This window comes from Solea senegalensis, linkage group LG13, assembly GCF_019176455.1.
Source record: "Solea senegalensis isolate Sse05_10M linkage group LG13, IFAPA_SoseM_1, whole genome shotgun sequence".
Taxonomy (NCBI): Eukaryota; Metazoa; Chordata; class Actinopteri; order Pleuronectiformes; family Soleidae; genus Solea; species Solea senegalensis.
Genome location: NC_058033.1, coordinates 10,633,478 through 10,659,157, shown reverse-complemented (window position 1 = coordinate 10,659,157; position 25,680 = coordinate 10,633,478). Strand labels below are relative to the sequence as shown.

Sequence of the window (25,680 nt, the reverse complement as noted above, 5' to 3'; positions counted from 1 at the left end):
ATTGTGAACCGGTATATACATACATATGTATTTATGTGTGTATATATATATGTATATGTTCTTTTACTTTTGAACTGATTAGACAAAAGTTCTTTGATATAATTGCCTCAATTCAATGTCCACATTTGCAAAACCTATTGAAAACATTCCTTTCTTTGACAGGAAAGTTGATTTCACATAGACATGCATGCACATGTTTAAATGAATAATTCACTTATCTCTTCAACATTATGATGTTGCAAACCTTTGTTTGAAGAGATCTTCTATATGTGGACCTCACAAACCACTCACACCAATCAGATTATGTGTGAGTAAGAGCATTGCTTTATGAGAATAGAATGTTGTTGATTTTTCTTTTTACAAACATGGACACAGGAAACTGTTTTTTGTGTGTGTATATACTGTATGTTGTCATGTCTCTGTGCTCGTACAATGAGACACTGGATCTCACGATACCTCTTACATTTTACACCAGGTCACACTTTCCTCTTGAAGAGTGAAAAGGAAAATAATTTCCTGCTGGGTCACAGTCACGGAACAGACTGGGTGGAGTACAACGTCTGTGGGTGGCTGAACTACGCCAGGCAGAATCCTGCCTCTACCAATGCTGCAAGCCTCCTGCACGACTCCCAGAAGTAAGCGGCATACTATACATACCAACATATAGGAGAAATCTGTCTGCTTGTGACATAAAAGACATAAAAATGCCACTTTAGCCGATTACTACACACAACGTCACCCTGAGGTGCTGTACTTCCTGCAGGAAGATCATCAGCTCACTGGTAATGAGCCGAGCGGGTGGAGCCACCGTTCTGTCCGGTTCCATCGCAGGCCTTGAAGGTGTTTCGCAGCTGTCCTTGCGACGAGCCACGAGCATGAGAAAGACCTTCACCACAGGCGTGGCTGCTATCAAGAAGAAGTCCTTGTGCATCCAGATAAAACTTCAAGTGGTGAGAGGAGAGGACCGGACAAATCATTATACTGTGTATTCAAAAGTCACACTGCATAAAGTAGCCTTTATTAATCCTTTATTATTATGTGAGTATACCGGTGAACATTACATTGTCTACATAGACTAATCAAGTGATTAAATAGAAGAGGTGGGTAAAAGTTTTTTATGTATTCGTTTATTGTATTGTCAAATACATTATAAAAAAAACACAGACATATCACAAAGCACATACACATACACCATATGACAATTATAACAATTATTATTATTATTTTTAATTAATTATTTTTAAATAGATTGTGAATTCATTAATTTTTAAGATGTAAACAATGTATATATATATATATATATATACAGTATATATACATCTATCTATATATATACAGTATATATGTATATATATATATACTGTATGTATATATATATATATACTGTATATATATACTGTATATGTATGTATATATATATGTGTGTGTGTATTGTTTTGTATTATTATTATTATTTTTTTTGAAATTCTCTGAAATATTTAGCCACACCTGTTAATCAGGTGTGGCTGAAGGATAAGCGCAACACTTGCCCCAGTGCACACAGCAGGGACTGTAAAGACAGGGCTTGATGAGTTTGGTGTGAAAGAACTTGAATGGCCCACACAGAGACCTTTGGGATGAACTGGGATAGATATTCTTAGTCAGGCCTTCTCGTCCAACATCAGTGCCTGACCTCATAAATGTTCCACAAAACACAGAAATTCTGGAGGAAAGTCTTCCAAGAAAAATGTAAGCTGTTACAGCTGCAAAAGAGGGACCATCATCAGGCGTCTGAATACTTTTGTCCATATAGTGTGTGTTGAGCAGATAAAGCAGGTACTTTCTCTTTAATTTAAGTTGAATTACAATGCAAACATCACAGGTGTTTTCAACATAGTTGATTTAACAGTGGATTCAGTGATGTGCTGCTTCTGCTGCCAATGCCCTCTGAGAATCAACACCTCAGTCGTTAGTTTCATCTTTACTAACAGTTTTAAAGTGAAAGCTGAGAGGCTGATGGAACATGTAAAGGCTCAGAGCTTTTAATTTGTTTTGGAATATGTACGTGGCAGACACAAACAGCATATTGCGGCTTTATACAAAATTGATGGGATTGAAGGCTGCACCCAGAGATTGAAATCAATCTGAAAATGATATTCGGTCTGGTGTGGGTGTGCATTGAGAACAGCTCTGCAGCTAGTTTGCTTTCAAACCCACTATTTGACAAATAACATCAATACTAAATATTTTTTTCAAAACAACCAAAGAAATGTAATATATATTTTTATATAATAAATTTGGTGGTGTGCTTTAAAGTAAAGTAGCCAAACAAAATGTAACTACACAATACCATCATATCCCATAATACAGTAACCAGAGTGATGTATAGATTACATATGATTCATATTTTTGGCTTTTATTTTTAGAGATGTGTGATTTTTAACCAGAGTTGGTTGAACATGAGCCATGAATTGAAAAAAAAAGCAAAACATACGGAATCCACATTAAGTTTTAATGACATACAGCTGTTTATACAGCACACATTCACTTAAAGGTAGGCTGTAAAGTTTTAGACGATGCAGTTAAATTTATTATCAGTCTCCCAATGTTGTCAGTGTTATGAAGTACTTGCATCCACAATCATCCAGACTAGATTGTAGATTTTACATGTGTCTAAGTAAAAAGAGACATTATTAAATGCCATTGATTGTTTAAAGTGAAGATGGAAAGCTGCCGATTTACGTGTAGACGCATTCCTAGACCTAATGATACATGTAGACACCGCTTTGACCAAGTGCAGCAATACTTCACCATTGCTGCCATATTGATCCAGGCAACAGCAGAATGTAATCAAATAGAAGTAAACAGGGGGAGACATTGTTTCTTGCTTTTGTTCTGGATTAAATCATGATAATCTTACCATTTGTTAAACAATTGCTTTTTATCCCAGTTACTAATAATCAAATACATATTTAGTGATGAAGTCAAATATTTTATATTGTTAAAAATAGAAATTCAGGTGTTAGAAAAGCTTATTTACATGACATGGTAAAAATATGACAAGCTACAGTACAAATAGTATAGAATATAGTTAATACCATTTAAAATGCTAGATGTAGTCCTACAAATATAAAGCCCAGCATATAGTATAGCAGTGTAACATTATAAGTATATTATAATAATATAAATATATAAAATAGTCATAGAGTAAGTAATAGTATGATAGTGCAGTCATTATTTACATCGCTATTTATGTGCATTTCCTGATTTTGTTCCATTTTCGATTTGTGACTTTTCATGTTGTTACAATGTCCGTCCAGAATCAATCACTGATTATAGCCTATCAATTATATTCATCAATAACCATAGACAGGTTAGCAGTAGGGCTGCAATAAACAATTATTGTCATAATCACTTCAACTTCAGTTAATTTTCTCAATAGATTAGTCCTTAAAATGCAAAAAAAAGAGAATTGTGGTAAATGTCAATCTGTGTTTCTAAAAGCCTCTAAATGACGGCATCCTCTAATGTTTTGTTTTGTCCAGATATGCAGTTTACTGTCACCAAGGAGCAAAGAAACCAGGACATATTCACATTTAAGAAGCTGAAATATTTATTTTTTATTTACATATTTACATTATTTTTTATTTACATATTCAGTAGAAATATTTCATGTTTTTTGTCTAAGCTGCCTGCATGTGTGTGAGTGAATAAAGTACTGCTACTACTAGTAAAATAGTTAACAATAGCTGTTGATTAATCATTAATTGCTCAATCATTGCAGCCTTAGTTAGCAGGCCTGCTCACAGATCATATATATCCACATTTTTAAGTCATTTGTTAGATGTAAACAATATTATGCTTTTTATCCAGAAAGTCATAGTTTGATTCTATTGTGGTCTTGCCTGGACCAATATGGTGGTGACATTGACGCATGACTCAGGAGCTAATGTGGTGTCCCTGTCCCTTCTTCAGGATGCTCTTCTAGACATGGTGCGGAGGTCCAGGATTCACTTTGTTCACTGCATATTGCCCAAGGCCGATGCCCTGAAGGCTCTGAGTGGATCCATGTACAGAGGAGGGGAATGTGAGACTCAAGGGGAGAGTGGAGATTCAGGCCTAATGCAGTTGGATGTGGCGCTTCTCCGCGCTCAGCTGCGTGGCTCCAAGCTGCTCGACTCTCTGCGGATATACAGACAAGGTGAGGGAGCTGCTTTAATGACGTACCAAGGGCAGATAAAGAAACACAGACCTCCTTGTCTCACCCGCACTATACCTACCTTATTACCTATAATGATATTCACAGGTTACCCTGATCACATGGTGTTCTCCGAGTTCCGGCGGCGCTTTGATGTGCTGGCGCCGCACCTCACCAAGAAGCACGGGAGGAATTACATAGTGAAGGACGAGAGGAGAGTAAGTAAATCAGTGAGGGAAGGAGGGAGGGAGGGAGGCAGGGAGGGAGGGAGTCACACACTCAGCTCCTCCAGTGGCCAAAGCACAGTGAAGATTAATGTTGTGAGGAGGCACTTTCATTACATCTGCCCCTGATTTGTCAGCAGTCGACTGACAGAGAAATAAACCCCCATTCATCACAGCTATTGTAATGATCTAATCAACTTAACCTCATCAGTATCTTGACTGGGAAAGAGGAACATCAGACAATGTTTCACTGCATTTAAAGCTACAGAATAATATACAAGTAAAAGTACTCATCGCCTTTTGCAACCATGGGCATTTAAAGGTGCAGGTTCTCTCATAATGTAGGATTTGCAATTCTGGTGCCCCCTACAGTTGGTAAGTGACATTGTCTGTTACAATGGTCTTAAAATACATCTCGCAGTAGCGTGTGTATTTGTTGACAAGCCAACGATACTGGTGAAGAGCAGCTACAGTAATATTATTTTATTCTGCCAGGTATTATAAGTGAAAACTCACCGTGAAAAAAAGGCAATAGTACTTTTGTTAGCATTTTCAACCCATCTTATATAACCTATTGCTCATTGTATGCATATTGAATCACTTGATTTATGAACATAAACAGAGGACAAGAGGACATCAATAGCATGGCCTGACACACCGCAAACTCGACTGTGACATATTCCTTGACATAGTCAAATTTTGCAGTTCTTTTTGTGTCATGGTGCTGACCCGAGACCCATCGTGCCAGTACAGATGATGCGGACCTTCTCAGGCTTTGACATCGGTGCCATTCACCCTATAGTAATTTGATGTGCCATCAAAATGATCTTGGAGACATTTTCTCAAGCACAACAGGGAGCTACGGGGGCCTTAAAATATCTCGTTCTTTTCCTTTTGTGTAGTAAGCTTCCGCTAAGAAATGTAAAATGCACACTTTGGTGGGATTGTCCATTCAGGCTGTCGGAGAAACATGGCAGCCCAAGTTAGTGGTCTGTGTAAAGTGAGGCCTTTGCCTAAGTGTGGTGCAGGTAATAGTCTTATTCTAACTTTGCGTTCATATCAAAATCACATAGTGTCAATTGCATGAATGGTAGTATCCTCAATTTCTGCCAACAAACCCAACTAAATATTTCACACTGGACCTTTATATGAGAAGAATGATTTTTAAACAACTAGTAAGAATCCTGTTTAACAGCCATATCAAAAGTGTTTAATGTTAAATTGAGAACTAACTAACTGCATCCTGAGAAACAACAAGCGTGAATGCAACTTGCAAATTATTAGAGCCGCCCCCTCAGCTGCCATCCTTAGACCCGCAACAGTTTTATCTAATGTTGAAAAAAATCTGATTTTATGTTCCAGCTGCTTAGATTCAGCTCTATCCACATAGTTTTTTCTCCGTCTTAATACACACACACACACAGTCACACAACAAACGTGTTGGCAACATTGTCAGATTTGTTTTGTTTTCTTGGACAGATGCTAAAATCAAATTTGCATCCTGCGTGGGTAAATGATATCTGGTTACATGTGGTCACAGGAGACTCATACAGGATCCATGTTAATAAAAGGTGTGAACACTTAAATTCAACATTGTCTGGCGATTGAATCACTCAGGATGCATGTTGATATCAGGCCTGAACATGGCCTACGACATCAACTATCAAAGAGCCCGTTTAGTGCATCGTTCCTCTCGAAGCGCAGCTCTCTGGACAGCAAAAAAGAGTGAAATCAGAGAAATAATGAAATAATCCCCATTCTTAAGGGGGAGAAAAGCCGTCTCCCCCTGTGTCAGTGTTGCAGGGCTGAGTTTCTGTGGAAACGCTGGCAAACAAAAGCCCCTCAGGGCTCGCGACAAGCCTCCTCTGGTCTAATCTAGATGTGGTGTTTCAGCCTGGAGGCTCAAATGGAGACACAGGTCTGACACAGTGATACACCTACAGTATACCCAGATTCATAGAAGGACAAGGAAAGAAGAGGCTCTACACTGACTGGTAGTGTACTTCTGTATTGCTACAGTTCAGTGCTGCAACAGGGGAATCAAAAGGATTGATTCTGGGGGACAAGATGTAAGTGGTTTGTTGTCGTAGTTGGAAGATTTTAAATCTGTGGGGTCAAACATATTTGTCCTAAACTGCCGAAAACAAAATACAGTCAGCGAAGATAAGAAGGACCGTACTATTGTTGAGGATAGCATCTTTAGGGAACTGTGGACATCTGAGCTGGAGAAGTTTCACACTGGATCCAACCTGTGTGTGTGTGTGTGTGTGTGTGTATTCATTTGTGTATGTGTGCGTTTTTGCTTTTTTCCAGGCGGTGGAGGAGCTACTTGAGTCCTTGGATTTGGAGAAGAGCAGCTTCCACATGGGACTGAGCAGGGTGAGTCATTTCACCACACCTCAAACAAATGAACTGCTTTTGAAATAACTAAATAAACCATTGCTGTGAACCACTGCCAGTTTCTTTCCTTCTTAAAGCTCCAAACACAGAGCTGAAGCACACAGTTCCTTTTATTCTTGTATGTATTTAAAGGACACTTGCTGTCTGGGGGAGTGTGTCTTTCATTACACTTGTTCCTCCTTGGGGTTTGTTTGCCACCCTTTTGTTTTTACGGGAGAGTTGCCAAATCGTGCCTCTTCTTTAACCAGTTGCTACCCAAGAAGCATGTCTTTTCTCTGCCTCACTACATGACCATAACTCACTCTTTCATTTCAGGTAGTTGGGAGCAAATTCTCCCAGCTGATGTCTCTCTTTGTTTTTCACCACAACCATTGCAAAGCAATCACAGTAAACACAGCCTGGCAGACAGATTGTCTAATCCTATCAGTCGTAAAAAGTGGCCACCATCCAAGTAAGAATTCAAAAGAAGCAATCACGCAGCAAAGAGTAGAACTTACGCTCCCAGATATGAAAAAAACTTGACACAGTAAAGACTTGGAGGAGCTTCACATGATGCCACAAGTTTGGAGTGTGAAATGGGCTCAGAGTTGAGTCGCACATTTGGCCGTTCCCAAAGCAATCCGGTGGCGTCTTAGCAACCTGTCTCCCCTGCATGGTAATTTCACCGACCTCATATAACCCCACAGCAATGGATTCAAAGCCTGTTCGTAATAGCTTTACACGTATACGTACACGTGACGATTTCTTGTAACATTTACCGATATGACTCACTGAATGCATCAGCCCTCCCTTCTGATTTGAAGATCTCCCAGCCAAAGCTGTTTGATTGTTTCCATCTTGTGCTTTGTTAAAATATCATGGATGTGCTAATGCATAAAGCACTTGGACCTATATTTAGACAGACATTGGGTTGAAAATGTCATCTGCCATCTATATGATATGCAGTGTCAGTCCAATACAGCACAAAATCCATCACTAAAAGAAAAGCATGTCATCTGCTATGATTCAAAAACCCAAAACATCCTGTGAACTAAGCACACACTGAATACACATGTATGGATGTGAGTGAGGGATGCAGTGATCAAAAACAGTGTCGAGCCATTCCTAATATATAATATATAATATATTAATTAATGGCATGCTGTCATTAATTAATGGAAAACATTCACAGTTCCTGATCTCTCTGAGCTGGTTTACCGGTGTTTTACCTTTGGCTCTTTCGAGACAGACTGGACTGATTGTCTGAGATAATGCCTTAATCACAGCTCTCTCACTCAGATAAGACCACTCGTCCACAGATTACACTGTTTCTTATTGATTTACTGCTTCAGTGGACCTCTTTACTTCTTAACTCCTCTGTCTATTTTCCTGCTGGGGCTTCACATTAAAGAACGGCCTTGAAATCGCATTTCCCCACGGCTGAAATGAGCGTCACACAATATCTCAATGACTTTATCCTCTACTAATAAATTAATTTGATGTGTGTGTTTTGCTCCAGTTGTTCTTCAGAGCTGGCACCTTGGCAAAGTTAGAGGAACAGAGGGATGAGCAGACCAAGCGTAATCTGACCCTGTTCCAAGCGGCCAGTAGAGGCTTCCTGGCACGGCAAGCCTGCAAAAAAAGAAAGGTAGGGAAGATGGAATTGATGCTTTTTGTATTAAATTAGTCAAAGCCACATGTAGAAAACACACAACATCAAACCTGCATCCAGCCCGTGGACCACTTTTATCCAGCCCCTCAAAGGAAACCAGAACAATAACCAATAATTAATTAATAGTATTAACCTGTGCAGCCATTGTATGAACCAATTACACTGGGCTTGAGTTGAGATGAAGCTCTATATTAAACTAATTTCTGTAAAAAAAATTTGTGTCACTTGAACTTAAAGAAAATCTTTCAATAGAAGAAGAAATCAAAAGACGATTTTCTGCGTTTTCACTGGCAGATCTAATTCATTCATTGTTTAGCACTTGTTTAAGGAGAACGACAACCAATCCCGGGTGACATAGGGTGAAAGGGCGGGTACACCCTGGAAAATGTCACCAGACCATCGCAGGGCAAACAAACACACAGAGACGAACAACCATTCACTCTCACATGAACACAGTTACTGTACAGTGTCCGATTAACCTCTGCATGTTTTTGGGCCGCAAACCTGAACCTTCATGCTGTGAGGCAACAGTGTTTGCCACTACTCTACCGTACAGCTGGCAGACCTGATTGTCTTTTGACTGTAAAGGTTATACATGTAACACTGTGTGGGAACGTTCCACGATTAACAGGTTAACTGTGAACAGACGAGGGTTTGATAAACCAAAGGCTTAGTCTTTGCAAGTAAGACTGATTATTTTGTGCCAAACTTCTTGAGAGAGTATTTAGTTCAGAAACAATGTCTAAACAGTTTACTTTGGGTCTTTCACCATCTACATTACATAGTTCTGTGAAAAGACTCGGGCAGACAGAGGAAATCTCAGTGCAGTTTCCACCCTGGATGCTGAATATGCATGAACACCGAGCCCTCAGGAGGTATTGTATGTAAACAGTCATGCTACTGTGATGACATAACAACATGAGCTTGTGAGCGTGTTGCAGAGTTCTCTGGGCTGGAACTTATCTGAGAGGGACTGAAAGACAAAACATGTTCTGCGGTCAGACGGAAGGTGCAAGAACCAGCATGTGTGATGTATACAGTAGTAAAGCATCAGGATTTGGTGCACTGGGTTGACGTGGTAAGCCTCTGCTTTAAAATGCAAAATGCACGACCATTAGGCCTGCTGTAAAAACATGGCAGCGCAAGTTGTTGGCCTCCATAAAGCTTTGCCAAAAGTACAAAGAAAGGCCAAGGCAAACATGCTTATACGTAGTACATGGACCTTTAAAAATGTAAAAACAGTGATGCATGGTGCATATTTGATGGGTTCAATTCAGTTGGATATTTTGTCATAACCGGCAGCATAGTGCATGTGGGTTTTGTCTCTGTGTGTTTGCCCTGTGATGGACTGGTGACCTGTCCACGGTCTACCTCGTCTTTCGCCCTCTGTCAGCTGAGATTGGCTCAGACAATTGACCCAAACAATCATGGAGAGGATGAAGCAGTCAAAGAATGGTTGTTGTCATAATTTCATGTGCGGCCATTTTGTCACCATGACCCTCTGGAGAAAAATCCCACCTCCCTCTGATCTAAGCTCACCAAAGACATACAAAATAATAATACTTGCTTGTAAGGTTGAAGAAGTAAGTAGGAAAGTCCATTTTGCTGCTTAGGTTGTTTTTTTTTTTTTTTATTATTTATTAATAAGGCAGTTAAAGAATGTTGAGCTCCAGAGGCCATGTTGCCTTGGAGTCCACCAGGAGTTGAGAGTTCCTTGTTCAGAGCTAATTTTAGTGTCTGTTTGCTCTGCTCTTGGGGTAGATCTAACACGCTCTGCTGTAAATCTTCAGCTAATTACAAATATGTTCTCGAAATCTATTGCTCTTTACCCTTCATTCTCCTGTACTGTAATCCATCCACTCAGCTCTCCCGAGGGGATATTAGATAATGACACTTCCACTCCTGTTGCTTTTTTTTTATTTTTTTATTTTTGCAGCCATATCACACACGCTCCACCCTTCTTCCATTTTTCTCCCAGTGTGATGGGTCCATCTTTCTGGATCTCATCCATGTTGTCTCGTGATATATGGAGCCGCGCAGTCCTTCTGCCCGCTCTGCAATTATTGTTTAAGTGAATGTGCCACTTCAGTTAGCTGCTGATGAACCCATCCACAGCAACAGAATCAATGTTACTGGTCTCCATCCACTCTGACATGCTGTTAGCGAGTAGATATCTTGTTCACTCGCATGTAATGCCCGTGCAACGATTAAATTGTCATCTTTGCTTTAAGGTAAATCAATATGACCTTTTATATTGCTTAACTTCCCCCTCTTTTCTGCTATAAATGATTTCACCATAAGAGTTGTAGTAATGGATACTGGTTGAAAATGGGGCATGGGTTATTTATATATCTTGTGCCCCCATATGACTATGGTCCTTATTTATACACTACAGCAGACTAAAAGCGTAATGCTTCATAAAGTGCTGCAACTTAGAGGGAAAATCAACAGCGGGTAATCTTTCAGAAATTGCTAAGCAACTGTGCATTTACAAAGTCCATTAGCAGAAAGGCATATTTTTCCCTCCACACTTTTATGTTCCCATATGTTCTGCAAATGTGTGTATATATATAAAGAAAATGTTGTAATTCTTTATTGCTTAAACTCAGTTTAGATTTGCATGGCAAGTCATGAAGGAGTACAGGATGATCTAATGTAGGTGTTTCTAATAGTAAAGTCAATGTGTCATGTTGATTTATTTCAACTCATTTTAGGGGTCTATTAAAAAGTGACTTATAATGCGACATAATAACACACAAAGTCAAGCACGATTTTAAGGCACAGTAGTACTTAATACAATATACATTTGGAATCACTTTTAATTCATTTAAGGCAGGTAATCTCACAACATACATGATCTCAAGGCAATGTACATAGTAAGTCTCCACATGGGTCTCTCTCTTTTTCAGTGTAGTGGTGTTTAGAAAATAAAATACATTTCTACTGCTTGAAAAACTCGGTCAGTCAGCAGTTACTCTGCTGCTGTATACACACACACACTCCCTCGGTCAGGTCTGATAGTTGTGTTTGACAGAGGCTGCTTTCTGATGAAGGATGCAGCAAAAAAAAATAATGTTAGCCTCCATCGTTTATGTTCCCCAAGACCAAACAGAAGCAGAATTCGAACATCAACAACAACAAAAGTCTCCTGTCTTTTCAATTATTGTCTGCTTTTGAAGACAGATACTAGAACAATTCTTAAGACAAGCTTTCACTAGAATGATTTCAGTCAGTGTCTGCAGTCATGGGATGACTTTGCAGTGTAGAAAAATCAGAAGTAGTAGATCTAAAAGTGCTTTACTCCTCAGATGTTACATTTATCCATTCATAAGGTGCCTGTCTATGATGAAGATGTGAAGGACATTTGTTTTCCCACTCTTTGTATTATTACGGATTCAAAGCTGTGTTGGAGTGGATTACTAACAGGTTTACATTTCTTCTCCAATAACATTCAGAGTGTATTGCCATTGAGTCTTAGCTTAATCAATAACAACCACGCGTGCCCTTGATGTCACTCTGGTCCATATGAAGAATGTAGATGGTCATTTGCCTGTGGAAAGGTGTGAGAGAGTTGTGGTGAAGCCTCTCAGACACTCGCTGGTCGGTTGATATATGTGGATGTGACAGAAAGTCACCAGTTCCCTTGATTGATGTTCTCTGGCATGTTAACCTTGCGATGCTGTGCCAAGCCTGTGTGACATTAAATGGCAAAAATGACAAAAACACATTTTTCCTCTGTTTTTTTTCCCGTCACCATTCTTTCAACTGACTCCTCAAGGGGACAACCTGACATTTTAAAAGTCTGTAATTTTGGCTCAGCTGGTACTTTTCACATCGGGAGTTCTGTCCGTCGGATATCTTTTTTTAGTACTTTATAAGAACAACAGTAAACAGAATGCATTAGCCAGACTTAGTCCAGCACTACTAAATCATATTAATTGAAGTGTTTCCATTCATTGCAGCAGTTCACCTTTTTTTTTTGTTGTTTTATTCTGCATACGGGAGTTTGATGTCAGAGAAACATGAATACCTCCCACTGTTATGACACCGATTATTTATTTTTTTATGTATGTAGCACTTTGAGATTGTTTGTTTAATATAAAGTGCATTACAAATAAAATTCATCATTATTATTATTATTATCATTATTATTATTATTATTATTACATTAGTATATAATGAAACATGGGTGCATTACATGTGCTCCTTCAGAATAAAAATAACACGGACACAAAAATAAACATGACAAGTATGTGCTGCTAATTGATATAAGCTTTAAATTCTATGACAATAATTAATTAATTAAAGCTGAATAATGTGTGCATGTAAAGTATGCACAGACATGATGGTAAATGTCCCTTGAAGGTTCTGCTTTCAATGATAACGACCAACAGTAGATGTAAGACACACGTTAGAAACCAAAAGACCAAAACAAAATGTTACTTTAGAATTACTTGAATGGAAATGGTCTGTATTCATATACCTATTTTTCTAGTTTTGATGACCACTCAAAGCTGCTCACTACAGTTTCTTACCCATTCAATCTCACCAGTATTGATCAGACCTCACAGTGGGTATGAGTTGATGATTGAATTTCAAACTTTTCATTATGAATTCAATTCAAATGGTAGTAAATGTTTACGTGTACATACATACCCTCAACATTGAACTAGTTAAGGGAAAATTCTGCTGCAGCTCTGCTAGTCTACATGGGGATGTGTCCTGTGGTAAGACACCCCACATTGCTCCTGATGGATGGGTGACTGAATGGCTAAAGATGTGTGATAGAAATTGCATATAGATGGGGTGAATGAATGTGTGAGTGGGTGTGAATGGCACAAACTGTAGTGTGAAGCATCTTTGAGTGGTCATCAAGCAAGACTAGAAAATTGCTTTATAAATACCCGCCCCCTTCCAAAGTGTGCTTTGGTTTTGTATGTCATTTTGTGTAAAAAAAAATATGTTTTTTTTTATTATGTTTATCTGCCTTTTAAATTATAATCTCAAAATGGAGTTTAATTCTAAGACGTGTATGTCATGTTTTACAAATAAATATATTTATAAATAGTCAAGCATTATCATCATTATATTCCTAATGAGGCCCTACATGAAAATCTTAATAGTGAGAGTTGATTTTATGGTGAAGAATTCCCCTGAAAACGGCTGTGAAGGATTTCACGTAATTCACATAATGCTGTCTCACAGTTGTCACACACTCTTAATGTGATATGTGATATGAATACAAACTGTTTATCCACGGCGCTCCTGCGGTATAAGCTTTTGTTTGTTTCTTCCTCATGTTAGACTAAATATGACAAGCGAGAAGTGTTTAAACATTCGGTTACAGATTTGCTGCATTTCGGTCCATGGTGAGGCTTTCACTGTGTGACAAATCCTAATTGGTCATAGAGAGTACCTTCAGGGTGAAATGTACCTGATGCTGAGAGCTGTGTTGCTCTAATTGGGTTTGCCCATAATCTGCCTCTTGTAGAGGGCCTCATACATAAGCACCATGGAAATCGTGTAATACTTTGAATTAGCTGCCAACATGTTTGATTTAATTAATCAAAAATTAGCTTCCAGCTTCGGAAAGCACTGTGTAGCGAGCCTGCAGGTTTTCACACACACACACACAGGCAATATAACACATGATTGAAAAACAGCAAATGAGCTCTGTAAAGGAGTCATTAATGATTTGTGTTATGTAATTTTTTGCCATTTTTCCTCAGATTTAGCCAGTAATTTGCTTCAAATTGTGTTCATGCTACATGGTAAGTTATCTAAACATTAAATATTGTATATTGTAAATCAACAACTCTTTAGTCCATGGAGAATTGTGTGATTTGCTTCAAAGGGAAATCTTCTAATTCACCTTGTTTTCTGGCCTATTAAGCCAACAATTCCACAGTCGTTTGATTTCACATTTAGGTCCAAATGACCCAGGATGTGGAGCAGCCTCAGGAACAGAGAAGTTGCCTCAGAATATCACGTTTTTACCCACATATCCATTAAACTAGTTTTATTTTGAAATATTGACAGCCAAATGGAAAATCATTTTTTCTGCATTTTTGCTTTTAAAATGTAAACGATATGCATGTTGCATATAGATAAGATGGGTTTAATGAATGCAACTTCTTTAATTCATACATTTTTCGCCCTTCACTTTTTCATTTATGTCAGTGTGCCCTGCAATTATGACTTACAGATACACTTACAAGTAATTACAGTCGCACTATTATTGTGACAGAGTTAACACACACACACACACACACACACACACTACAACAAACGCCTACATCCGCATGCTGTTTATGGTCGTCTTTGGCGATTCCTTCTCTGTGTGTGTGTTTAGATCCAGGATCTGGCAATCCGCTGCGTCCAGAAAAACATCAAGAAGAACCGTGGCGTGAAGGACTGGCCATGGTGGAAGCTCTTCACCACAGTGCAGCCCCTCATTAAGGTCCAACTCAGTGAGGAACAGATGCGAAGCAAAGACGTGAGCGCACACCTCTATGTCTGATACCCTCAACTGTGCAGCCTCTGATTCATTGTCAGCATGGCACTGTGTGATATTAAAGATATATTTTTTTTTTTGTCTTGTAATACTTAATAATTTACCCGTGACTGAACATGAAATTTTACACATTGTTTTATTCTGTGCTACAGGAGGAGCTGCAGCTGCAGAAATCCAAACTGGAGAGGGTGGAGAAAGAGCGAAATGAGCTGAGACTGAACACGGATCGATTGGAGAGCAGGGTGGGTCCCTTCACCTGTGGCAATGCATGCTGGGAGCCTGGTGTTTGATAGTGGCAGTGGAGTTAAACTGTAGTCATTTCTTTCATATCAGGATCTGATGTCTCACTTGTTCTTTGGCAAGTATTGATGTGTTGGTTTCTGTGCTTCTGTTCAGATCACTGACTTACTGGCAGAGCTGGCTGATGAGAGAAGCACCAGTGAGTCAGTATCACAGCTGCTGGAGACCGAGACTTCAGAGAGACTTCACCTGGAGAAGGACATGAAGGATCTACAGGCACATAATATAATGCACAACATAGATTCATGTTTCAAAAATAAATGCAACAGGGCTGATTTTTTTTTCCCCTGTTTTTTGTTCCAGGCTAAGTTTGATGCCATGAAGAAAAAACTAGAAGCACAAGAGATGGAGTTGATGGAAGCTCGACTCATGAAAACATCAGAGCTCAATGGGGAGATGGACAATGATGATGATGCTGGTGAGTTGAGGCAGAAACTGCGAGTCATCATTTGTGACATTGCAGTCACCAAAGAATCCCATGCAGTCTGTCCAAGATAAAGAAAAGGACCAAAGCAGACACTGAGGATGTGATTAGATCCTGTTTATATCTGATATTATCTGGTATCAGCGTTAAATACGACTGTTCACACCTGGCACTAAAAGTCCAGTGTGTAAGATTTAGTGACATCTAATCATTAGACTGCAATGGAGTACTCCTCTGCTCACCCCTCCCTTTCCTGAGTGAGTCAGTGAATCACTGTGGCTTTCGTATACCAGAAAAGCCACATATATATATATATATGTATATGTATATGTATTTATTATGTGACATGATCTAGCGTATGGACACTGGGAAGTATAAAATCTTTGTGCTGTGAAACTGCAACAGGTCAGAGGACATCACTCGGGGAGATTTGGTCTTTAATTAGAATTGTTTTATTTTGAACACACACCAATTAGCGGGAGTGAATTTGACCCCTTCATTTAATTCGTGTGTGGTCTCGTATGTCTCAAAGACCCTGTTCAGACTTGGAATTAACAGATCGCATTAAGTTCAGGTTGCAATGCTCCTTATCCCACCCAGAATGCATCTTCAGATTCTGTCATGGAAACCTCATTCTGGGTTGGCTTGACATTACATTACATTACATTACATGTCATTTAGCAGACGCTTTTATCCAAAGCGACTTACAATGGAATTTAGTACAATCAGCGAGGGGTGGAATCGAACTTGCGACCATTGCGACCATGATGTTTTTCGCACATAGGGTACCGGTGTTAACCACTGAGCCACTCCACCCCTGACATCACATGTGGTCATGACAAGAGGACAGATTAGAGACTGCCTCTTCTGCTCATGACAAGCGATCTGCTGCAGCATAATATTAATGTATTGCTATATATCGGCTAATGCGCTAAGATCCCCCCATATGACTAATGGCTTAAACAATAGGCAGAGTAGGCTGCTACCTTCTTGACTTCGATTCTAGCGCCCTGTCCAACTCACATGTGAACTCATATTTGTGGTCAGGAGATGCATCCAAGACATAATTTAATGCCAAGTGTGAACAGTCCTAGTTAAAGCTTACCATATGTGATCGGATCTCTCAGTACGGATGTTAATACCATGTCTGAACAGTTTTAGCCATTAGTGTTTTTGAAACATTTAACATTTAAATGCCTGATTTAATTATACCTCATGACAAGCTTTCAGAAGCATGTCTAATGGCTATGTCATTTCAGGTCAAAAGCATCATTTACTGAAACTGCTCCTATCAGCATTATGTGTGTTTGTGTTCTGTGTTCTGTTTTTTTTTTTTTAAATCCCACTTAAAGCGAAGCAGCAGGGAATGATTGTCTTTGTTTGACTGTTTCAGCAGGAGACATCGCACATAATGTTCTTAAGTATATTTTACAACTTTGGGATATACTGCATTGCTTAGGGATGAAGATGCCTGCTCTCAGGAACACCACTAATGCCTGTGGTTTACTGGTGTCTCCCTGCTGGGATAGAAACAGAGCCCCCACATCGAGCATATTGTCTATGAGGTTTTTTTCTTTTCCTGTGTTCCTACCTCCTTCAACCCACGTCAGCAGACAAGCCATTACAGAGCATTTCAGAATTCTTAGATGAATGAGAAAATAATCGTTAGGATCAGAGCCGGTGGCCCCGCAAGTTGTCATTATGCTATATATATGCTAATGAGCGGCGCTGATGGAAGAGCCAGCGTTGGTATGTGAAGGAGAAATGGACATCCTCTAAAATGATAAGGCTTGGAAATGAATCTGAACCCGAATGTGCGCCTGCATGGCCACTGTTATACGTCTGATAGCCTGTGACAGCTCCAGAATTAGGGTCGGCTAAGAACTGTGGAAAGTGCCACTTAGACGTGTCCTTCTCTAACTACTATTGTGGTGTGCTCTGAATCCTTACCTCAGGTTTATCCAAGATTAGAGCTTAGAAATGAAGGCTGCTTCTTAGTTTCCCGTCGGAATTTGTTTTGACCCCATAAGGTCGAGATATGACGAGTGCAGTTTTACTTCCCGACAGATTCTGTATTATTTTACTCCTTGAACGTGATAACGATTGCAGCCAGTACAGCACACTTCTTAATCCACAGCATCAATCATTCCTGAGCTCTTGAGCCTCTTCCTCTGTGTACACCCTTTATTGTAAGGCCTGCATTAAAGGCAAGAGACACCCAAATGTCACGCATACTTGTTCATCTTCTTCTAAATTCTCTGTCTTCCTGTCTAGGAGGGGAGTGGCGGATAAAATACAACCGAGCCATTCGTGAAATGGACTTCACCAAACAGAAGCTACAACAGGAGTTCGACGAGAAGCTGGAGACAGAGCAGCAGAGCAAAAGACATCTTGAGAGAAGGGTAAGAACGTTTTGGTTTTATTAAATCAAATCCAAAAATCTATTCAATGTATACATTAAACTATCACTAAAAGAGTAATGCAAATGTGTGTGTGTGTGTGTGTGTGCTGCAGGTGGCTGATTTGCAGACAGATAACGAGGATGTGCAGCGCATTGTGCAGCAGCTGAAGAAAAAGTGTCAGAAACTTACAGCAGAGCTACAGGACACTAAGCTTCACCTGGAGGGACTGCACAGCCGGAATCACGAGCTGGAGAAGAAACAAAGGAAGTCAGTTTCAAATAATTCTCCAGCCTTCCTGTCTTGTCCTTCTATTTAATCTCTCTGTTCTGTCCTTAAGTCTTCCACAGGCTACATTCATACTACTCATACTAAGTGCACAGCATTTGCTCCAGATGCACCTGTCAACTTATTGTAGTGTCAAAGACAAAGAACTTTAAAAACACTTTTGGCACCGTTTTTGTTTGAAAACTCCAGGGCTGCATTTTCGTAAAGAAGGGTGAAAACTTAGACCTTTGGAAAACTTTATGCAGTTACCATTCACTTCATTTCCCGATTAGTTCTTATTAGTGGAGAAAAGGTTATACTTACTTTTTGTTTCACCTTAACCTTGTCATTAGTCTGGTCTGATTTCAGTGTTCCCAATACTGAATATACAGTAATTTGAGGGGAAACCTGCGTTTTCGATGCGCTCCTTTAGGAAAACATGGTTGGGGGAACCAATGTTATTGTTATGAATTTTGAATATGAGTAATTAATTCATTATAGAATAGTTAATTACTTATTAAGAAATTGAGTCAAACTCAAATTGGGGCACAGGAGAAAAATCAGTTCTGAATGAACCATTCATTCATAACCTCCAAAAAAACAGTCTGATGAATGTAGCTGATTACCAATTTGTATTATGATTAATAATTAACTTACGAATCAAAGGGCCCTATGGTCTCCATCCAAGATGCACAATGTCATAGTTCCACCTGGCTTGCACCTGCATTCATTGTCGCTTGTCTTTGTTGTTTGTTTCGTTTTATGACTTGTATTTTCCTTCCTTTGGTTCATTCTCTCTTCTGTTTCCGTGATTGTACACATTATAGATTATGTAAAAAGTGGTCCTAGTCCTGCGGTTACAAAACAACGCCTATTGGATGATAAATGCCATGTTTACATTCTATTTTCCTCTAAATGGAAGCATATTTCACATAATTGACATCACTGTCTGTTGAAAAAAAAGCTAAAATGAGTGTTTGAGACCGTTTATTCCTCAGGAAAATGTTTAGTGTTTTTTTTTTTGTTTTTTTTTATGTTTTACCTAATCAGCAGAGTCGCCCCCTGGAGGCTTAGTACTGCTTCCTAACCTCCACTCTTCAAACCAGAAGGCTCCAATGTCTTTTTACATACAGTCTACACAGGGAGCACGACCCGTTTCTCTGTGTGTCTGTGCTCCTACTCGGCAGAACACTAAAGTTTCCTTTAATTTGAATAGTGACTGAGATGTTCTGTAATCTGTGGAATTGCATTAGCTGAGAAAATGACTCCGACTTTAAGCACTTGAGAAGCTATCGCTGTGGCAGAATGTGATCTCTCCCCTGTGGTTAATTGAAGACGCTCTGTGGGTGAAATTATTTTCAGCTGTGCTTCAGAGAGAAAGGAAAAAAAAAACACCAGGGAATTACAACAAGCTGACAGCATGAAACACTCAGCTATTAAGTTCACTAACCATAAGTGCTTCTGCCCTAGACAATTGAAGAAAACATTTTGCACATTATTACAACCCAATTGTAAATTGATGGCTAATGGAAGTGGAAAACCGTTGAGGAGAAAATAGAGGTAGTGCTCAGCCTATTCTAGGCTCTGTGCCGAGGATAAGCTGAACATCTTCCAACTAACTGAAGTTAGGTATTTAGTGAGTAGTCGCAATATAATTATTCTTTTGCTTTCATACCTGGCGGCAGTCAGTGGCAGTAGACATTATCTTTTCAGGTTGTCCATTTATTTCTATTTGTCCCTTCATCCATGTGTTTGTCTCATTTCTGTGACGACAACATCTGAAGAATGCCCGGAGAGACATTTTCAAACGTTCACTTGGATTTGTTCATGACCTCACATTTGTAACTTTGCGTTTTGATTGCATTAGCTTAGCTTAGATTGTATGTACAGTAGGCACGGTGTTTTAGTCATGTTTGATGAGATTTTGATTTACAGGGTCAAAAATCACATTGGAGTCACAAAACATTACATTCGGAACTTTAAATTCCTGTCCCATCATAAAGTGCTCGTTGTACATTGATGTATATATCTGAAAGTGTACTATTCAGTTTTATTATTATTTCATTCATTATTCATCATCAATCATAATGTATGTGTCATGTGACTTGAAGTAACTGTTGTGCTGGACACTCACCGCACTTGCATGTGTGTTTCAGATTTGACCTGGAGCAGAACCAGGCTCAGGCCGAGGTGCAAAGAGAAAGGAGCCAGCGGGAGAAATTGGCTCGAGAGAAAGATATGATGACCGGTGAAATGTTTAACCTCCGTCAGCAGCTGCAGGTCAAGCTACTTTAGAGAACATACTCCACATACTCAGGTGTCCTCTCTTGGGGACCATATATGTCCGATCTCTGTGCTCTCTGTATGACATAACCGGGCGGGTCCACACGTGTGCTTCACCCTTTTTTCCATCCGTCTGCAGGACAAGGACAGTGAATTGTGCGCTGCAAGTATGAAGGTGCAGCAGCTGGAGGCGGAACTGCAGGATCTGGCCTCCCAGGAGTCCAAGGATGAAGCCTCTCTAGCCAAGTTGAAAAAGCAGCTTCATGACCTTGAGGCTAAGGTGAAAGACCAGGAGGAAGAGCTAGATGAACAGGCTGGAAGCATCCAGATGCTAGAGCAGGTACAGTGTGCAGATTTGATTTGATTTGATTTTATTGCTAAAATCTGCTCATATTGTGAACCATAGAAAACCTTAACATAATACCAGCTTCCCTCCAAATGTCAAAATTTGAAAACTGAATGTACAGAGTCTTCCTCTCATTTTGGATGGATGGGTTTTCGAATGTGTTATATTTTTGTTTCCTCATCATTCACTCAGGCAAAGCTGCGGCTTGAGATGGAGATGGAGCGACAGCGGCAAACTCACTCTAAAGAAATTGAGAGTAAGGATGAAGAAGTGGATGAGATTAGGCGCTCCTGCAGTAAGAAGGTATTATGTGCTGCTTATTAATAATCTCCCTTTCTTGCATAATATTATTTTACATAGCGTCACTGTCCTGGTTGCACACCAAGTCACACAAGTCACATTGAGATTAAAATCTTTTACAAATCACAATAACAAAATTGCGCCACAAAACAATAATCAGACAGCAAAGCAAAGCATTCATTAGGCAGCACAATGTCCATTGAAGTAGCTACAACTCTCCATAATGACTTCATTCATACTATGTTTAAAATCATTCAGAGGGATGAGGGCCTCACGTTTGAGTTTAGTCTGGAGATCATTCCAATACAAACTTTCTCTATTCATAAGCAGGAGCGGTATCTTTTTGCGAAAGGCTGTCTAACGCACTTTCTTACGACATCATAGACTTCAGCTGATGAAGTGAGTCTTTTGCTGTGTGGCTAAAATTAGTTTTTCTTTGTGTCCCTGCTGATACCCATATTTTCACTGATGACCTTCAGGCGTGTACATGCAGGTTCTCAGCTGCAACCATAACCACACCAAAAAACCATTCACATTTGCATTCACATCTACATGTTCAACGTCTTCAACAGTGAAGATGGAACACAACACTATGTCTTCAAAGCAGTGTTTGGTGGATTCCGAGGCTATTGCATTTACTGGTGCATTTTACATGTCATTTTTTAACCTCCGTTAAAAAATGGAGGTTGTCTTTGATGTGTGTGAAAGAGCAGCCATGTCTAACAGGATGCCTGACGACGTGTTCAATCTGACTTTGTTTGCCACTGATCGTCTGCTGGTGCCTCCTTGACACTCATGTGCATGTGTCGTGCAGCTGAAACAGATGGAGGTGCAGCTGGAGGAAGAGTATGAAGACAAGCAGAAAGTGTTGCGTGACAGAAGAGAGTTGGAGTCTAAACTGCTGAATGCCCAGGACCAGGTACTGTCATCACTCAGCACTCCACCTCTGGTCTCTGTCAGTGCAATTAAGTGTGTGTGATTTAGTGTTGGCCACTTCTTTGAATTCAAAGAGAAGCTGCTTGCGAGTATCAAGAGACGGAATTGGGTTTTGGAGGAGCCTGAATGAAATGAGTGTTTGTAACCATTTAAAGCGGGGTTGGTTTGTCCTTCAGGTGAGTCAGCGGGATGTGGAGACAGAGAAGAGACTGAGGAAAGACCTGAAGAGAACCAAAGTCCTTCTGGCTGATGCTCAGATTATGCTGGACCACCTGAAGAGTAACGCCCCCAGCAAGAGGGAGATCGCCCAAATCAAAAATCAAGTATGTTTTTCTACACATGCTCATCCATGGTCAGCCAAAACATGTGCTCCTTTCTCTCTCTATTATTATATCATTGTAGTGTCCATTTATTATTGCTTCTTGTATACATAACAATTGTTTTTTTCAGGAATGTCCTAAACAGCTTGGCCCCCGATTGCAATCCAATCTTATTACTATGGAGTATCTGTTGTTGTTGAATTACAAACAATGAATTTCACCTAAAACCTACTGTTACATCCCTGGCCTAGGGAAACCATGGGTAGCATGTGTGTGTGTTTTCCACCTCGTCTTTCCAAAGAAAGCCAAAACAAATCCAAATTCTGAAAACAAGTGCAACACTTTTATTATTTTTTGGAGAGGATCAGTGCCAAAATTACAAACCAACACCTGCAAATAGAAAACAGAAAATAAATGATAAAAAACATACCTAAGCTCCTAATTGAAAACAGGATGAAACAAAATGGTTTCCCTCTCCTACTACTGTTACCTTTTAATTAATCCTAAAAAAATACAACAACATAGGATTCTTTTGGAAAGGTGACGGGGAAGCCCAGAGTGCACGTCAGGGAGGGTTTTTGTAGTCCAGGCCCTCTTCTCTGAGACAATCCCCTTCCAATTAGACACTGAGATCCACCTGAGAGACTGACAGTCACACCACACTCACACAGACACTCTCAAAGGAGGAGAGAAACTGGAAATAAAAGTGCTAAACGAACCCAAAACTTGTGACCGAGGGTCATAACACTCATGCACAGGCGTGTAAAAAGAGTAAGGGGCTGGCCACACAAAAGAGTCGAGGTGAATCTGTTCAAGTGTTTTAAGTTGTAATCGTATTGGCTTTGACCCGTGAAGCACATTATTTTTGAAAACCGGTCCCAGGGCGGGAAAACTATTGTGTTTCCTACTTCTTTCTTTCTTTCTTTCTTTCTGTTATTTTTCAATTTTAAGGTCAGTATCACCACACTTTGAGTATGAAAGAGCAAATTAATACTAGTCCACGTTTGTGATTTTGTGACACTAGTTAATTATGGTGTGTTTCCACCAGCTCGCCTCGCCTCGGCACAGTTAAGTTGCGTTTCCACTAGTATAGTACTTATAGTGCACAGTGCTCAACTGTATGTTTGAATCGCTGATAGTTAAGCGCAGGTGACTCAAAGGTGGCAGGTTTGGGGGTCACATGACTTGCTGCATTTCAAGGGCTTGAAACATCACCTGGTCTGTAACAAAGACATTTTCTGAGAGCAACCACACATGTGCAGAAGCTTTTTGATCTGTGGGCTTATGTTGGACGTCAATTCAGTTTAGTTTTATTTGTATAGCGGCCGATTCAGAACATACATTATTTCAAGGCACTTCACGCCATAATTGTAATGTCAGGCCTTACAATTATTACAGAGAAACTCAACATGAAGACAAAGAGCAAACACTTCTGAGAGTGAGTGTACAAACATCCGTCTCGACTGGTAGAAGAGAGTAAAGAAAGGAGGTTGTTAATGCCTCTTGTCCAAACACCATCTGGGATAACCACATGCAGCATGCATATGAACTCTGGCCTATGAAAACACACACACACACACACACACATTGAAGAATCCGCTGCCCTCTGCATATCCAGTAGTGGCCCTTGATCTTGGCCTACTTCCATTTGCCCTTCACCTTTCCCCTCCTTCTGTTCCTCACAGCTGGAGGAGTCGGAGTTCACCTGCGCCGCGGCAGTGAAGGCTCGGAAGAGTATGGAGATTGAAATTGAGGACTTGCATATCCAAATGGACGACATGGTCAAAGTCAAGATGTCGGTGAGTTTTGACATCTGTTTAGCTGCACGTTTCAATTATTCACTCAAGTGGGCTTGAATGCCAATCATCTTCACATGTGCTTGTTTGTCGGTGGCATGAATCAATAGTGTGTGTAATTTGACACACAAATAATGAATAATGAAATACCCCAGACCTCCCTCCCTCCCATTTCACACTCTCGATAAGAGAGAAATTGTTTCTGTAAGTGCATCTATTCCCGTCTTTTGGCGAGCAAATTAAACCAGAAGCACACAAACAACATTTAATTAATGGAGAGCTTGTGCCTGTCAAACTCCCCCTCTTCAAAATGCAGCAATATTAATATGCATACATCATCAAGCTGTGGTGGGATATTAAAATAAAAAATGGCCTTTGGCATATGTCTCATTTCAACATTTTGCGCTAATGGATAAATAAGCTTTGTCGTTTTTGTTTTCCACCTCCATCTGCTCATTAATGGTCGTCTAATGAGAATACTGCCTTCATTTCAGACGTGAAGACTGAGGATTTTTGTGTCTCTGGGGATGACACACACACCCACGCACACACACGCACGCGCACAATTGCTTGTTAATTGCTGCATTTATGGAAAAAGGAAGGTCTTGCAAATGTCCCAGTTTATAAAATGCATATCGAGGGCCTGAGCCTCTGAACGTGGATTATGAACTCTAAATAGGACATCACCAGTATGTGCGACACTGGCTGCACTTTCCCCAGCCTAAATGAGCCAATTGATTATCTTCAATTGGTCTCGTCCTCCAGCCAGAAGCCTGTCCAGATTGTGTTTCATTGCTATTAGATGAGATTCCTGCGCCGCCACAGGCCGGACCAGTTAATGACCATTTATCATATTCAATCGCTCATGAATAAATCCTGTCACTCTAAACTAAAGTGCGCACTCTCGCTTTGTCCCGCAGTTGGACGAGCAGGTCAGTCGGCTGCAGAGAGAGAAGAATGACCTGCAGTCGCGCATGGAGGAGGATCAGGAAGACATGAACGAGCTGATGAAAAAACACAAGGCCGCAGTTGCTCAGGTAACTCATCTGTTCTCCACACCTCAGCATTGCTCATCAAAAACCTTGGAAAGGAATCAGAACTGCCTCCTTTATCAATGCCAACACTTTACCCTTAAGTGAGGAACTTGGACATTAGAAAAGTGGGGAAAAAAAACCACAAGGGTAGAGAATAATATGGAGGGCTGTCTTTTAGATTTTAAATGCAAGAATATTATACATTTAACCAATAAGGAACAATAATAACAAAGTGATGTTTTAAAAGAAACCAACTGTATTTAACAAAAGCCCTTATGAGTTAAATGATTCGCTGCATGAACGTAGTAA

At 39.9% G+C, this 25,680-nt stretch overlaps 1 protein-coding gene across 4 annotated transcripts in view; it reads left to right on the top strand.

Moving 5' to 3' along the window:
* LOC122779530 (unconventional myosin-XVIIIa-like) overlaps positions 1 to 25,680 on the top strand; it is an 87,851-nt gene that overhangs the window by 40,780 nt on the left and 21,391 nt on the right. For all 4 annotated transcript variants that reach the window (XM_044041983.1, XM_044041984.1, XM_044041982.1 and 1 more), the window contains 19 exons: positions 476 to 635; positions 764 to 950; positions 3,955 to 4,180; positions 4,286 to 4,395; positions 6,715 to 6,780; positions 8,300 to 8,428; positions 14,805 to 14,948; positions 15,119 to 15,208; positions 15,363 to 15,482; positions 15,570 to 15,684; positions 17,965 to 18,092; positions 18,205 to 18,359; positions 20,513 to 20,636; positions 20,779 to 20,979; positions 21,178 to 21,288; positions 22,100 to 22,204; positions 22,398 to 22,544; positions 24,227 to 24,340; positions 25,258 to 25,374. In XM_044041983.1, coding sequence (XP_043897918.1) covers positions 476 to 635; positions 764 to 950; positions 3,955 to 4,180; positions 4,286 to 4,395; positions 6,715 to 6,780; positions 8,300 to 8,428; positions 14,805 to 14,948; positions 15,119 to 15,208; positions 15,363 to 15,482; positions 15,570 to 15,684; positions 17,965 to 18,092; positions 18,205 to 18,359; positions 20,513 to 20,636; positions 20,779 to 20,979; positions 21,178 to 21,288; positions 22,100 to 22,204; positions 22,398 to 22,544; positions 24,227 to 24,340; positions 25,258 to 25,374 — 2,549 coding nt within the window. The remainder of the gene's footprint in view (positions 1 to 475; positions 636 to 763; positions 951 to 3,954; positions 4,181 to 4,285; positions 4,396 to 6,714; positions 6,781 to 8,299; positions 8,429 to 14,804; positions 14,949 to 15,118; positions 15,209 to 15,362; positions 15,483 to 15,569; positions 15,685 to 17,964; positions 18,093 to 18,204; positions 18,360 to 20,512; positions 20,637 to 20,778; positions 20,980 to 21,177; positions 21,289 to 22,099; positions 22,205 to 22,397; positions 22,545 to 24,226; positions 24,341 to 25,257; positions 25,375 to 25,680) is intronic.